We start from the raw sequence: 13,574 nt of genomic DNA, 5'->3' as shown, positions 1-13,574 counted from the left end.
TCAGTGCAGGGTGACAGCCCCAAGGCCAGGTCTACTAATATAGTGGATTGGGGCAGGTAGACCTGTTCTCCAGAGGCCAGGTTTACCAATATAGTGGAAAGGGGTGAGTAGACCTGCTCTCCAGATGCCAGGTCTACCAATATAGTAGAAAGAGGTGGGTAGACCTGTTCTCTAGAGGACAGGTCTACCAATGTAGTAGAATGGGGTGGATAGACCTGTTCTCCGGAGGACAAGTTACCAACATAGTGGAGGGTGAAATTTGACTTGATTCTGTTTTCTGTTATAATGTTTAAATTATTCTTAAAATATAATTTAAATATAAAAGATTCTATTCTGAGATTTTTATGTTATGGAAATAATCTTTAAAACTAATTTACGCAATAGTCAAATGTAGACTTGCTCACAAGTTTAATGTTGCTAGCTTTTTTTGCTCACTAGGTAGAATTTCTGCTGTCAACACTGGAAGCTTAGAAGGAACATTAGTTGGGAAGGGGAATAAAGGAAGAAATAGGTACTGTGAATGTTTGTGGGTTCCCTAGATATGTGGAAATCTTCCCCTGGTTTAAACGAGTACTGTTCATTCATCCACAAGCCTAACAAATGGCCTCACTCACTGATGGAGGGAGAGGGTAGGGCAGGCACTGAGAAAGATGGCTCCCTTCAAACTTAGAAAAGAATTAAAATGTATATGTGGAATTTCAAGGATAAAAAATACCATGATATAAGATTCTGTTGTGGAAAAAATAAAGCTTGGGGTCCTGCCATTCCAAAGTTTTTGAGCAATGAAACTAGGAATGAATTTTGGAAAGGAAAATGTAATATAAACACCCATTAAAAGCAATTCTGCGAAGTATTCATAAACCTTCAAACACATTTCCTAAGTTTTTACTGCTGTTATTAAGTTAGCACAATGGGCCAGTAAGATACTACTTATGCACGTTTCTTTCCTGAAATCAATAGACTCTGGACTAAGACTATTCAAGTTTTAACACCCGCTAAATGTAAATCCAATTTGCCAAAATTTTGAGAAACAGATTCATTTTAGAGATTGAACCAAGTCTTAATGTCTTACCTGTCAATGCCCAGAATGATTTTCCTACATATTCTTGTGTCAAAACAAAAGACACTAAAGACATACCACCATTTGTAATCCCAACAATAAAGCGTGACATTGCAAAAATTTCATAGCTTGGTGCAAATGCTGAGATATACCCAAAAATAACGTCGAAGAAGAGACCTGCACAAAACACATACAGTCGGTAAAATCTAATGTATTAGGCCTTAATAATGAACAATTACGGGGGAGGAAAAACACACTACCTTCTTATCACACCTTGGGTGAGATCTTAGCTCTACTGAAGCAAATGATCATACAGCATTTTAGTGTCTTAAAACATAACCAGACAAAACAGTTTTTACACACACCTAAACTCATTCAAGTAAAAAAACCCCAAGAAGTAAAGACTATAATATAATGCTGTTAGTGTTAATTTAGCCTAAAACATGTGATATAAAGTGAATACTACAAACGCTGGCCTAGGTACAGTAGGATGAATGTATATATAAGCTAGGACTACCTATAATTAAGGTTAACTGACTGAAAATCAGATATATATCAGGGATTTTTTTCTGGGGCAACACACTGGAACACAGTTCCAGAATCTCTTTGACAAAATTCTTTTTAAAGTGTTTAAAAGTCCATGATTTTTCAGTATACAGATTGAAAATTTCAATTCCCTCTTGAGAGTTCCAGCATCTCTTTTTCCAAAAAACAAGCCCTGTATAATAGGATATATACTACAACTTATCCCAGTAAGGATGCACTGCTGTCCTTACTGATTTTGTAATATACTACAAAATCAGTAAGGACAGCAACGCATATCTATAAAGTAAAAGCTTGTTATTTAGTTTGTCTTCACATCTCTTAAAACATCTTCATCATGTCACAAGTTAATTTTCTGTTCAGCCAGTCTATAACTTTGAACCTTTCCTTCCATTCCAGTGTATTTGAAAAAGTGTGCCTTGCACATGAAAGCTCTTACCTTGAATAAAACTTTCTTGGTCTTAAAGGTACTACTGGACTCTAAATAAAATCTTAAGTGATTATGTTTGGTTTTTGCTGGGGATGTTTTAACTATTATTGTAAGCCTTCCGGAACCAAGAGCAAAGGCGGGATAGAAATGTTTTAATAAATAAATTTAATAAACAGAAACCTGTTGACAATTAACCTAATAATTAACATATTCAGCTACACTGGTAAAACAGACCAATCATTTAGATAACATACACCATTTTGTAAAGATTCTTTCTATTCAAATATCAGACTTTTTCCATAAGATTATCACCTGAGCCAATATAACCTGAGAAACATCAAGATCTATCTGCTGAAAAATATTACTATAGTACTGTAATGTCAAATTTCATTGATATTTAAATTCTCCAAACCAGGTAAAAATTTTGCCATTTTTCTTTTATAACTTCATGATTTTTGTGGAGTCATTCTGGAATGCCTCAGTTTACACCCATAAAATTAATATGGCAGGTAGAAAGTAACACTGATCAAATGGTTTTAATGCTAAAAAGCCTAATAAAATGTATTTTTGTAACACAAAGACTATTCATACTAACTGACAAAGGGCAAACATGCAAATAAATGAGTCCGTGCAGAAAAATTCCACAAAATCTTACCTGACATATACACAGGCTTCCTGCCCAGTTTATCTGACAATGGGCCAAACATTATATTTCCAATGAGTAACCCAGCAAAATACAGGGATGATGCCAGGCTCACCTTATAGGCTTCATGTCTGATTAAATACCACTGTTGAAAACAAAACAAAAAAGAAACAGTTTATCAGTTTAAATACAATAACAAATCAATGAATTTTGAGGAGCAAACTAGACATGAAAAATTAGAGTCTGAGAAGGAGCTTGCTGACAACTTCCCATAAAACAGAAGTTTGGAAATGAGGGGTGCTTTTTCTTTCCCAAACACATTTCCCCTCCAAAAAACTTGCTTATGCTCAGCCATTTTTCACTCTGTGAGGCTCTAAAAATGAACGTACCACAAGAGGAAAAGGACTTCTAAAAGATCACAACATGCTATCAATTTACTTTGGAACATGATTATAATGCAGGGCAACCAAGATGATTAAGGGATTAGTGCACCTATCCTATGAAAGACTGGAGAGTTTGGGAGTTTTTAGTTTAGAAAAAAGACAGCAACAGGGTCACATCAGAGGTTTATAAAATTGTACATAAGCTGGAAACAGTGTATCTAGAGAGATTTTTCTCCATCTCCTATAACACAGAGCTCAGGGGCACTCAATTAAGTTGATGTGCAACAGGTACAGAACAGAGAAAAAGAAATACTTCTTTACTCAACAAGTAATTAAATTGTGGAATTCGCTGCCAGTGGATCTAACAATGGCCATGAGCACAGATGGCTTTAAAATGGTATTAGACAGATGCATGGCTACTAGCCATGGTGAGTAAAGGGAACCTCCATATTGGGAGACAATAAACCTCTGAAACCCAGTGCTAAAAGGTAACATCAGGAGAAGACCCTAGCCTTTATGCCCTGTTTGTTGGTCCTTTAGGGCAACTGGTAGGCCACTGTGTGAAACTGGATACTGGGCTAAACGAATCAATAGTCTGATCCAACATGGCTCTTAATGCAGTCCCTGTACTAGCAATGCCATCCTAAGCAGAGTCATAATCTCTTAAGTCAACTGAAGGTAATATAAATCTGCTTAGTCATAACATCATTAAAATAAACCAGATCTATAAGTGCTTATCAAACTAAAACATTCCACCCTTCAGATACAACTTTAACATGTATTTTCTTAGCTGTAAATCTGCTCAGGATAGCTCAGTAAATCTCTCCTGGCCTCCCCTTGCTGGAACCATTTCAGTTTTCCTATGCCCTCCCTAACTTTGTATTGACCCAAATGGTACACTACACACACTGCAAAAAGTCTAGGTGTGATTGGAAAAATGGCTATTCTAGAACCCCACAAAAAGGGCTGCAAAAGGTCTTCTGCTACCCCCACTGTCAGAAGACTTATCAAGAGGAAAGCAGTTTTATCTCAGACCATCACAGAAGAGCTCTCTGGTCTGGAATACATTTTGGAGTTTTGCGTAGGTAACAACAGCTGACAGACATCGGTTACTATGGTAACTAGCAAAATGTCAAGCTGAATTCGTAAGGACTACATGTTTAAACAGCTGGACCTCGTATTTCAATCTAATTCTAGGAAGCTACAGATCCGGAGCCTCTGATGAAGTCCTTGATATGTGGGTTAATCATCAGTACAAAAAACCCAAAACAAACAATGTTACACATTGGATTGCCAATTCAAGAAGTCAAAAAGATGAGCTACATGAACCACACTTGAAGAAAATGTAAGTGTAAATGCATAACATGCAGAATCTTAAGAATATATCAGTCCCCAAGGTTTTGTCTTTTTGCACTTTACATTTCTCACACATGTGGTTCCGGTTTCCTTCCTTCTGAAATCAGCTGCTCTTTACCAACACTACATTCCAAAATGGCTGTCTCTATTCACTTTACAGATGTGGGAAATTCAAATACAGGTCTTTAGATGAAAGCCCCCTTTGCTAGCAGTCAGACCCCTACTCCCACAGAGGGGTAGTTTAGCACTCACAGAGAGAAAAGAACACCCTTCATACAACTATCACCTCAGAAATCATAAATATAAGACACTGTCTGACCCAAAATGACACAAAATGGATGCTAGTCAGAAACAAGCCTCAGAAAATATTTCTTTACTTTTGAAGGTAAGCCATTTTAACTAGCTGACTAACAACCTCTCCCCACCCTAAGGAGAGACATAATTAAGGACAACAGCTTTCCCAAGAAGCTGTGATCTCACCTTGGTCTAATTCCATCAACTTCAGCCTTGCTTCCCCTCCTTACCCGTTTACCCTAAATTAGTAACAGTTAACCCTATTCTGCAAATCTGATAGTTTTCCCATCCAGCAATCATTGGATTATCTAGGAACATTTACACCTTATTACACCCCAGCAAAATCCATCACGGTTCTCCCAAATCACTGTGCGAAACATATCTAGCCTCTCCCAAACCTTTGGCAATCTCCGAAAAACCAATCAAGGTATTGTTTTGGGGGCAATCATGCCAATCAAGGTATTGCTTTGGGGGCAATCATGTCAGCATAGCCACAGACAACATTTTTTCCCTAAAATAGCAAGCACGCTGTTCCGTTGCAGTGTATGTGTGTGTTCTCAGCGCCATACCTCACATCTTCACTTGTGTGTGGGCCTCCTTCTCTTCTCCATGAAACGCTGGTTGTTTCACTGCTGCTTCTTCTAGATTGGTAAATATCGCCTCTCCCAAAATCACTTTCTCCCCACTCCTCCCTCTATTTCCTCTTAGCTAGTCTGTGTGGTTAAGTGTGTTTTCTGAGTGGTGTGCCTTTTATTCTTTTTCAATCAAAACCTTTCCAGGTGAAGATCTGCCTGGTTTATTTTGAGAACAAAAAGGGCTGCAAAAGGTCTTCTGCTACCCCCACTGTCAGAAGACTTATCAAGAGGAAAGCAGTTTTATCTCAGACCATCACAGAAGAGCTCTCTGGTCTGGAATACATTTTGGAGTTTTGCGTAGGTAACAACAGCTGACAGACATCGGTTACTATGGTAACTAACAAAATGTCAAGCTGAATTTGTAAGGACTACATGTTTAAACAGCTGGACCTCGTATTTCAATCTAATTCTAGGAAGCTACAGATCCGGAGCCTCTGATGAAGTCCTTGATATGTGGGTTAATCATCAGTACAAAAAAACTAAAACAAACAATGTTACACACTGGATTGCCAATTCAAGAAGTCAAAAAGATGAGCTACATGAACCACACTTGAAGAAAATGTAAGTGTAAATGCATAACATGCAAAATCTTAAGAATATATCAGTCCCCAAGGTTTTGTCTTTTTGCACTTTACATTTCTCACACATGTGGTTCCGGTTTCCTTCCTTCTAAAATCTGCTGCTCTTTACCAACACTATATTCCAAAACAGCTGTCTCCATTCACTTTACAGATGTGGGAAATTCAAATACAGGTCTTTAGATGAAAGCCCCTTTTGCTAGCAGTCAGACCCCTATTCCCACAGAGGGGTAGTTTAGGACTCACAGAGAGAAAAGAACACCCTTCATACAACTATCACCTCAGAAATCATAAATATAAGACACTGTCTGACCCAAAATGACACAAAATGGATGCTAATCAGAAACAAGCCTCAGAAAATATTTCCTTACTTTTGATGGTGAGTCATTTTAACTAGCTGACTAACAACCTCTCCCCACCCTAAGGAGAGACATAATTAAGGACAACAGCTTTTCCAAGAAGCTGTGACCTCACCTTGGTCTAATTCCATCAACTTCAGCCTTGCTTCCCCTCCTTACCCGTTTACCCTAAATTAGTAACAGTTAACCCTATTCTGCAAATCTGATAGTTTTCCCATCCAGCAATCATTGGATTATCTAGGAACATTTACACCTTATTACACCCCAGCAAAATCCATCACGGTTCTCCCAAATCACTGTGCGAAACATATCTAGCCTCTCCCAAACCTTTGGCAATCTCCGAAAAACCAATCAAGGTATTGTTTTGGGGGCAATCATGTCAGCATAGCCACAGACAACATTTTTTCCCTATAATAGCAAGCACACTGTTCCGTTGCAGTGTATGTGTGTGTTCTCAGCGCCATACCTCACATCTCCACTTGTGTGTGGGCCTCCTTCTCTTCTCCATGAAACGCTGGTTGTTTCACTGCTGCTTCTTCTAGATTGGTAAATATCGCCTCTCCAAAATCACTTTCTCCCCACTCCTCCCTCTATTTCCTCTTAGCTAGTCTGTGTGGTTAAGTGTGTTTTCTGAGTGGTGTGCCTTTTATTCTTTTTCAATCAAAACCTTTCCAGGTGAAGATTTGCCTGGTTTATTTTGAGAGTTCTCTTAAGGGAAAAATCCCTGTAAACATTGGTGGAGATCCCAGATACCCACCTCTCTGTCTCCTTAAAGCTAAGTCCCCCAAATTAAATAGGAGATATTCTCTTTGGGTAACAGTTTCATTGCTGAACAGCAATGGGTAAGGGCTTCATTACTCAGAAGGGGTGAGATTATTTCAATGTTTACTCTGCCAGAGCAATATAAGAAGCAACCTTCAAAAGCTGCAAGGTAAAATAGTACAAACTTTGACCAGGTTTGTGGTACTGACTATTCAATAATCAGATGAGAAAATTAACAACATAGAGGAAAACTAAGTTCTGATACTGTTTTTAATCTACTCTCCTCCGCGGTAGTGGAGGGACGTTACAGGAAGATCCCATTAGCAGAGAGGGTTTGCCCGTGTGGAGCAGGGAAGGTTGAGACAAATGAGCATATCTTACTTCACTACCGTTTCTACCAGAAAATCCATGCAATGATTATCGCACCCTTGCTTAGGAGGGTTTCTACCTGTTCTAAATCTGAAATTACGAGGAAGTTCCTTTCAGACACAAATCCTCAGCTCACACTCCCCTGTGCCAGATTTCTTGCAGCATCATGCAGAATTCGCAGGGAATTAACACAGAATGTGGCTGAATCATAAAATGTAGATGTTTTGTTCAATCTGTTTTGTGATTTTAAGAATGCATAGGCCACTCAGTAATTTTAAATATTGTGTATTTCCTAAAACTTATCAGATTCATGTACATTATTGTAACTAAACTTGTGGTGGTCACGAACCATAATAATAAATTTGATTTGATTTGATACTATTTTTATCTTTTCTGCAATATCATTGTACCCTCATGACTTACTGCAAGTTTGCAAGGACATAACAAAATTTTAACAAGATGAGTAAGTGATGAATAATGAATCTGTAACTCTCAGTGTCACGTGCAGAACATTACACTATTTTCTAGGATGGATTTTAACTAAAGCACAGGGTTGCAATGTTCGAGATAATCATAAGCACTTCCACACATATAGGCACAAGAGCAAACATTTTATTGTACTATAAATCACTAACAACTTCTCCTTCTCTCACCACCCACATTCTCCATAACATAAAATACATTATCTGATGAAGGGAGCTTTGACTCTCAAAAGCTTATACCCCAAAACTCTTGTTGGTTTCTAATGTGCTCCTTGACTCGAATCTAGCTCATCTAGTGCAGATCACCACGGCCACCCTCTGAAACTATAAAGTACAGTATAATCTGACTTGCATTTGTTGTGCAATGGTGACAGAGCAGGGTAATGGTAAGGAATGGAGAATAAGAGCCTAACGAAACTCACCCTCCCCCCGCTAGATGGACATGGAGGACAGGACGTCCTGCACCACGCTCTTCTGCTCCATCAAATGGGCAATCATGGAGTAGGTGGAGTTCCACTGGGTGCCAATGTCCTGGAGGAGGACGTGCTCCGTGTTGTCTGCCTCACTCTGCCTCTCTCTCGGCAGCCGCAAAGCCCTGAGGCTTCTCGAGAAGTGTCCCGCCAAGCACTGGCAGTTCTCCAGCAGGGAACTGATCTTGGCAGCACCCTCCCCAGCACCCCAGGGCATCCCTCACAACCAGGTGAATCTTGTGCGCCATACAAACAATGTTTCCAAGTTTGGCTCTTTCGGCGGCCTTGCACATGTTTGGGCCATCATCCGTGACCAGATAGCCATGGGTGATTCCTCCCCCCAAAAAACTAGTTCTTCTTGAATGGTTGTGGCGATATTCACTGTCATGTGCTCCACATTCATACCCTGAGTGTGGAGGAGCACTGCCTTGTAGCCAGACGGAAGCAGGCTTGTCCCCAATTTGGGCGTGGCCCCTTGCCCACCCCAGAACTCCTCTGGTTGCCACCAGTGTGCATGATCTTTTGATGGGTGGCTTGCCTGGGGGAACCCATGGAAGAGGCCAGAGACCCTGTCAAAGTGGCCCGTCTCTCCTGGCCTTCCTCTCCCCATTGACTGGGAGTGTGCACCCCGTGCACCCCGGAGGGATTCACCCTCCGGCAGTGTCAAACTGGGGTGTGACCTACACAAGTGCCTCTGTAGAATGCTTGTGGTTAAGTGATGCAAGTTCCCCCCTACGAACACATGCCCCGCACACCTGGCACTCCACCACGTAGGGATCACTGGGAAGGTTGTGGAAGTACTTCCATGCAGCAAACTGCAGGCATGCCCCCACACCCATCAGTCGGGTGCTTTGCAGGCACAACCGTTTCCCAGACTCAGACCCTGGACTGATTGGGGGGGGGGGTGCCGACAGAAAAGAGATGGGCAGGGGATTGAGACCAGGAATCTCCAGGCACAGAACAGGATGACGTGCTACGGCCAATGTCACCACTCTCAGCACTAGTGATGGCAGTTTCCTCCCTCCAACTCATACTTTGCCCTTGCAGCCCATCCAGAACCAGCAGGAGCTCTCGAGCAGTGACCAAGACCAGCTTCGTGGATGCTGCAAGGGAAGCTGACGTGGAGGCCACTGATGACATACTGGGGGAAGAGGATGCTGGTGTGGGAGACCATGGTCGTATCCCACCACCTGTGTTCAACGTAGCCTGTCTTCCCATCTGCCCGCATCCATGAATAGTGGTAGGTAAGATGGGTGCCTCATTGGCAGAGGAGAGAGGAGACCCCCCCACCCCCAAGGCAGTGACTTTTTGAATGAAAGGCAGTGCTTTTGGGAGGGGCAGAAAGGAAACCCCAAAGCCAGGGGAAAAGGCACTTAGTGAAACCCCCAGAAAGTGGTGGGCAAGTTGGGTGCCTCGTTGGCAGAGGAGAGAGGGGAATCCCAATTCAGAGACTCAACCAACCCAGAGGTGGGGGGTGCTTTTGGCAGAAGCACTAAAAGCAAGGCCCACAGCCAGCAGTCAGAGGAGAGAGGGGGGCCCCAAGACAGAAGCCCCTAAAGTGTTGGGCTAAGTGGGGTAGTTCAGTGGCAGAGGAGAGAGGGGGACCCCAATTCAGAGACTCAAGCAACCCAGGAAGAAAGGGGGTGTGCTTTTGGCAGGAGCAGTAAAGCCCCACAGCCAGCAGGCAGAAGAGAGAGGGGAACCTCAAGACAGGAGCCCAAAATGTGCTGGGCTGAGTGGGGTTGTTCAGTGGCAGAGGTGTTTTTGGCAGGAGCTTTTCCGCATGAAACTCCATGGGTGGGGTTTTTCTGCCAAGAGTGCACAAGAGCTTCCGAGCCAGGCCAAGAAGCTTGGGAGCCTTGAGGCCCGGACACATGACTTTCCAGCTGATTAATCCAAGCCTTAATCCAGGCCAAATTTGAGGCAGATTTTGGCTCGGTGTTCAGGTCTGTACCCATCCCTAGTCAGCACTAAGTAAGGATGAAACAGAAATGTAGAAAACCAGAATGTTCTGAAAACCTCCAATACTACGCACCGGATTTATTTTGAACAGGCTACATGAAAGACACCACCTTTCTTTTTCTGTCAGTAAATCTATTCCACAACATCTTGTTGCTTCTAAACCAATGATGGTCTTAAACCATGACTACCAAACTGAGTTTGATAGCTGAAGAGCCATTATCTCTTATGGAGTTTAAAAGCATAAATAGTAGCCATGGGAGATTCTGACTCAATAAGGCAATACTATGAGCAGATTTTTTAAAAACGTAATACTGTGGCGAAATTGTGTATGTGCGCACACATGTGTCCAGCTCCCCTAGTGCTCTATTCTTGATACAGAAGGAAAAATTCAGGCACTCTATTGTCCACTGCAAAACAATAACAGTGGTTTTAAAAGAAAGTTACAGCTTTGTTCAGTGGTAATGAAACATCATTACCAGTATAAGCCCTTTTAAAGAAAAGTTTCCCTATTCAATTTAGGAAAGCATCCAGCTACTATTATTTTTCAACTCAACTGTAAAGCATAACTTAGACAACACCACTCAAACATCTCATACTTCTAAAGACCAAAAAATGGCTACACTCTAGAGTGATTCATGTGGAAGCTCCTTCTCCCCTATGTTCTTCCCTGCTTTCTGAGATCTGGAGACGCTGATTTGCTCTATGTATCCTCCTTCTCAGACATGTGATAAAAACGGAGGTAGAACTAGTCTTTATGTGGTAACCCCCCACTTCCTGGAATTCCACATCCAGTGACATTCAGTAACATACATACCTACTCTGCTTCTGCTTTCAGGTAAAGACTCACTTTCCTCCACTCCCCCTCAAACACTTCACTGCTTTCAGTTGCTACTGTTTGGAATTACTTAATCTTTGTCACTTGTTGCTTTTATTATACTCTTGTACATTTTGTACTGAAGGATGATGACTCCTTATATGAACCTGTGATGCTCACAAAAGGGTTTCCAAGCAGCCCCCTCAGTCTCCTGAGTATGATCTGTCACCATCCAGGCTTTTTCTGCTGCTGCTCCATAGCAGTGGAACAGCTCCTGAAAGGGGCGATGTGGACCCCTACCCAGTAAGGCTGTAAGAGAGATATTGAAGAATTTATGGGCCTGTCTAAAAGCAACAGATGTGGGCTCTGGCTAGAATTGCCAGCTGCCTGGAGAGAAAAAAAGTGTCCTTTATCTTTAACCAGGTGACATTATGTGCCTCCATGTCATGAAAAGCTTCAGTTACCCATTTCTAAACATTAAGAGGCGGGACATTCTTCTCCAGGATTATTGGCAGCCCTAGAATTGACTAACTTGTTTTACTGATACCTTTTAATGAGTTAAACAATTTCTGAATTTTATTTATTATAGTTACCTGCCTTGGGTCCTGACTATGCTGAGAGAAGGCTGGTTATATAAATACCCTACATGAATACATAAATTTAGATGCAAGTTGCCCTGATCATTGATTTTCTTTCCTCTAAAAATGCAACAACTACATGCAAATAAATAAATCCATCCCTATACAAATTAAGCCTAAATTCAGGTAACCGCATTTGCATGCATTCTTCTTCTTCCTCCCCTTCCAAGCCTTTTCCCCGTCCAAATTCAGACAGTAAGCTCCTTGAAGGAGCAATCTGACTTCTTGATTATTGACTTTAAAGCAGCAGGAACTTAAATAGAACTCAGTGATACATGAATTGAATAGAACTCAGTGATACATGAATTCAACAGGCAGATATCTAATGAGTCCTGAACACAACTCCAACCACAGAACAGACCTTTCCCACCTCCACCTTCATGTTGCAGTCCCTACACAGTGCTCCCCTGCTGATTTAGAAGGTTGGGGGAGTCTTGAGAATGACATGGGAAACTATAGCTCAGGTGGGGGGAATCATGGAAACCACAGACAGACAGGCACCCTGGACAAGCGGATGTATCTTCCTTATTTGAACTCAAGCACCTCTAAAGCCAATCCTTGAATTATCACAGGTCTCTTTTACTACAATAGACAGAAGGAACAAAACCACTAAACAAGTCTAAAGCACAATTTCACGTTAGTTCTGCAATCATCCCAATACATTGTATAATGCTTTTATTAGGTTTAAGGGGAGAAAAAAATTCTTTCAGCTTCTATTACAGAAGCATTAATTTGCCACACTGACAAAACATAGAAAAGGCCATAACTGCTTTTCAGGGTTCAATAAAAATCCATTTAGAATTGCTCAACAAAACAGCAGCCATGCTGTCAGTATTTAGTCCCCCCCCTTTTGTTGTGTTATCTGAATGCAGAAGAAGAAGAAGAAGAAGAAGAAGAAGAAGAAGAAGAAGAAGAAGACGACGACGACGACGACGACGACGACGACGACACTATGTTGACTACAGAGATGTGTATGTCATCTATCTGCCAGGTATACTGAATAATCCAAGCAAAATGAGATACATCACTCTGAAAAAAGACTTGGGTGAGAATGAAGTGACTCACTGCTGCCAATGAGTTCCTGCCCACCAGAGTCCTTTTGAGGCATTCTTTCAACACATGGAGGGGAGGGGAGCAAGACTGCACTTGTCCCTACTCCAAGCTTCTACACACTGGTTTCCTGATCACACAGACAGAAGCCTACACATGTAAAGCTGTGTATGTGAAGATTCTTCCAGCTTCTTCCACGTGCTAGAAAAGTACCTGAAAAGAGATCTTGTGGACAGGATATTCTAGCACATGGAAAAGTAGAAGGGAAGCTCTCTCCTAATTGCCCAAAGATCCCAGAGCAAACAGAAAAGGGGGTATTAGATACTACCAGCAGTATTAAACTGCACATATAGAAACAGGCATGTCAGATATGAAAACGACCATTGGTTACTCACCGTGAAGGGTCCTTCTCCTCTGAGGCTTGGAGGACATCTCATGGGTGATTCCCATCCATCACTTAGGGAGGCAGGACTAATTTCAATTACTTCCAGTTTCCTGTAGTCACCCTAGGCTCAGTTCTGGTGCTCCAAAAGCAATACACTAACTTAACCACTGTAAAAAAGAGAACTTGAACATCAACAAGAAGAGTATAGCCAAATCACAAACATTGGAACAGGAAGAAAAAGGTGAGTCCCCTCTCTCACGTAATATTATTATTTTTAAATAGAGTGTGAAAGAACAGCATAGTAGATAGAGAAAATGACGACCAGGGAGGGCCAAGATGTCCTCCAAGCCTCAGAGGAGAA

At 41.6% G+C, this 13,574-nt stretch overlaps 1 protein-coding gene across 1 annotated transcript in view; it reads right to left on the bottom strand.

The window, feature by feature from the left end:
* Positions 1-13,574, bottom strand: part of LOC107124727 (solute carrier family 22 member 15-like) — a 53,041-nt gene that overhangs the window by 22,234 nt on the left and 17,233 nt on the right. The window contains exons 3-4 of the mRNA XM_015428229.1: positions 2,689-2,821; positions 1,073-1,237 (exon numbers count right to left, since the gene is read on the bottom strand). Coding sequence (XP_015283715.1) covers positions 1,073-1,237; positions 2,689-2,821 — 298 coding nt within the window. The remainder of the gene's footprint in view (positions 1-1,072; positions 1,238-2,688; positions 2,822-13,574) is intronic.

Source organism: Gekko japonicus, unplaced genomic scaffold (genome assembly GCF_001447785.1).
Source record: "Gekko japonicus isolate JY-2015 unplaced genomic scaffold, Gekko_japonicus_V1.1 scaffold1954, whole genome shotgun sequence".
NCBI classification, from domain to species: domain Eukaryota; kingdom Metazoa; phylum Chordata; class Lepidosauria; order Squamata; family Gekkonidae; genus Gekko; species Gekko japonicus.
Note: the sequence above shows the minus strand (reverse complement) of the source record. Positions and strands in the feature narration are given on the sequence as shown.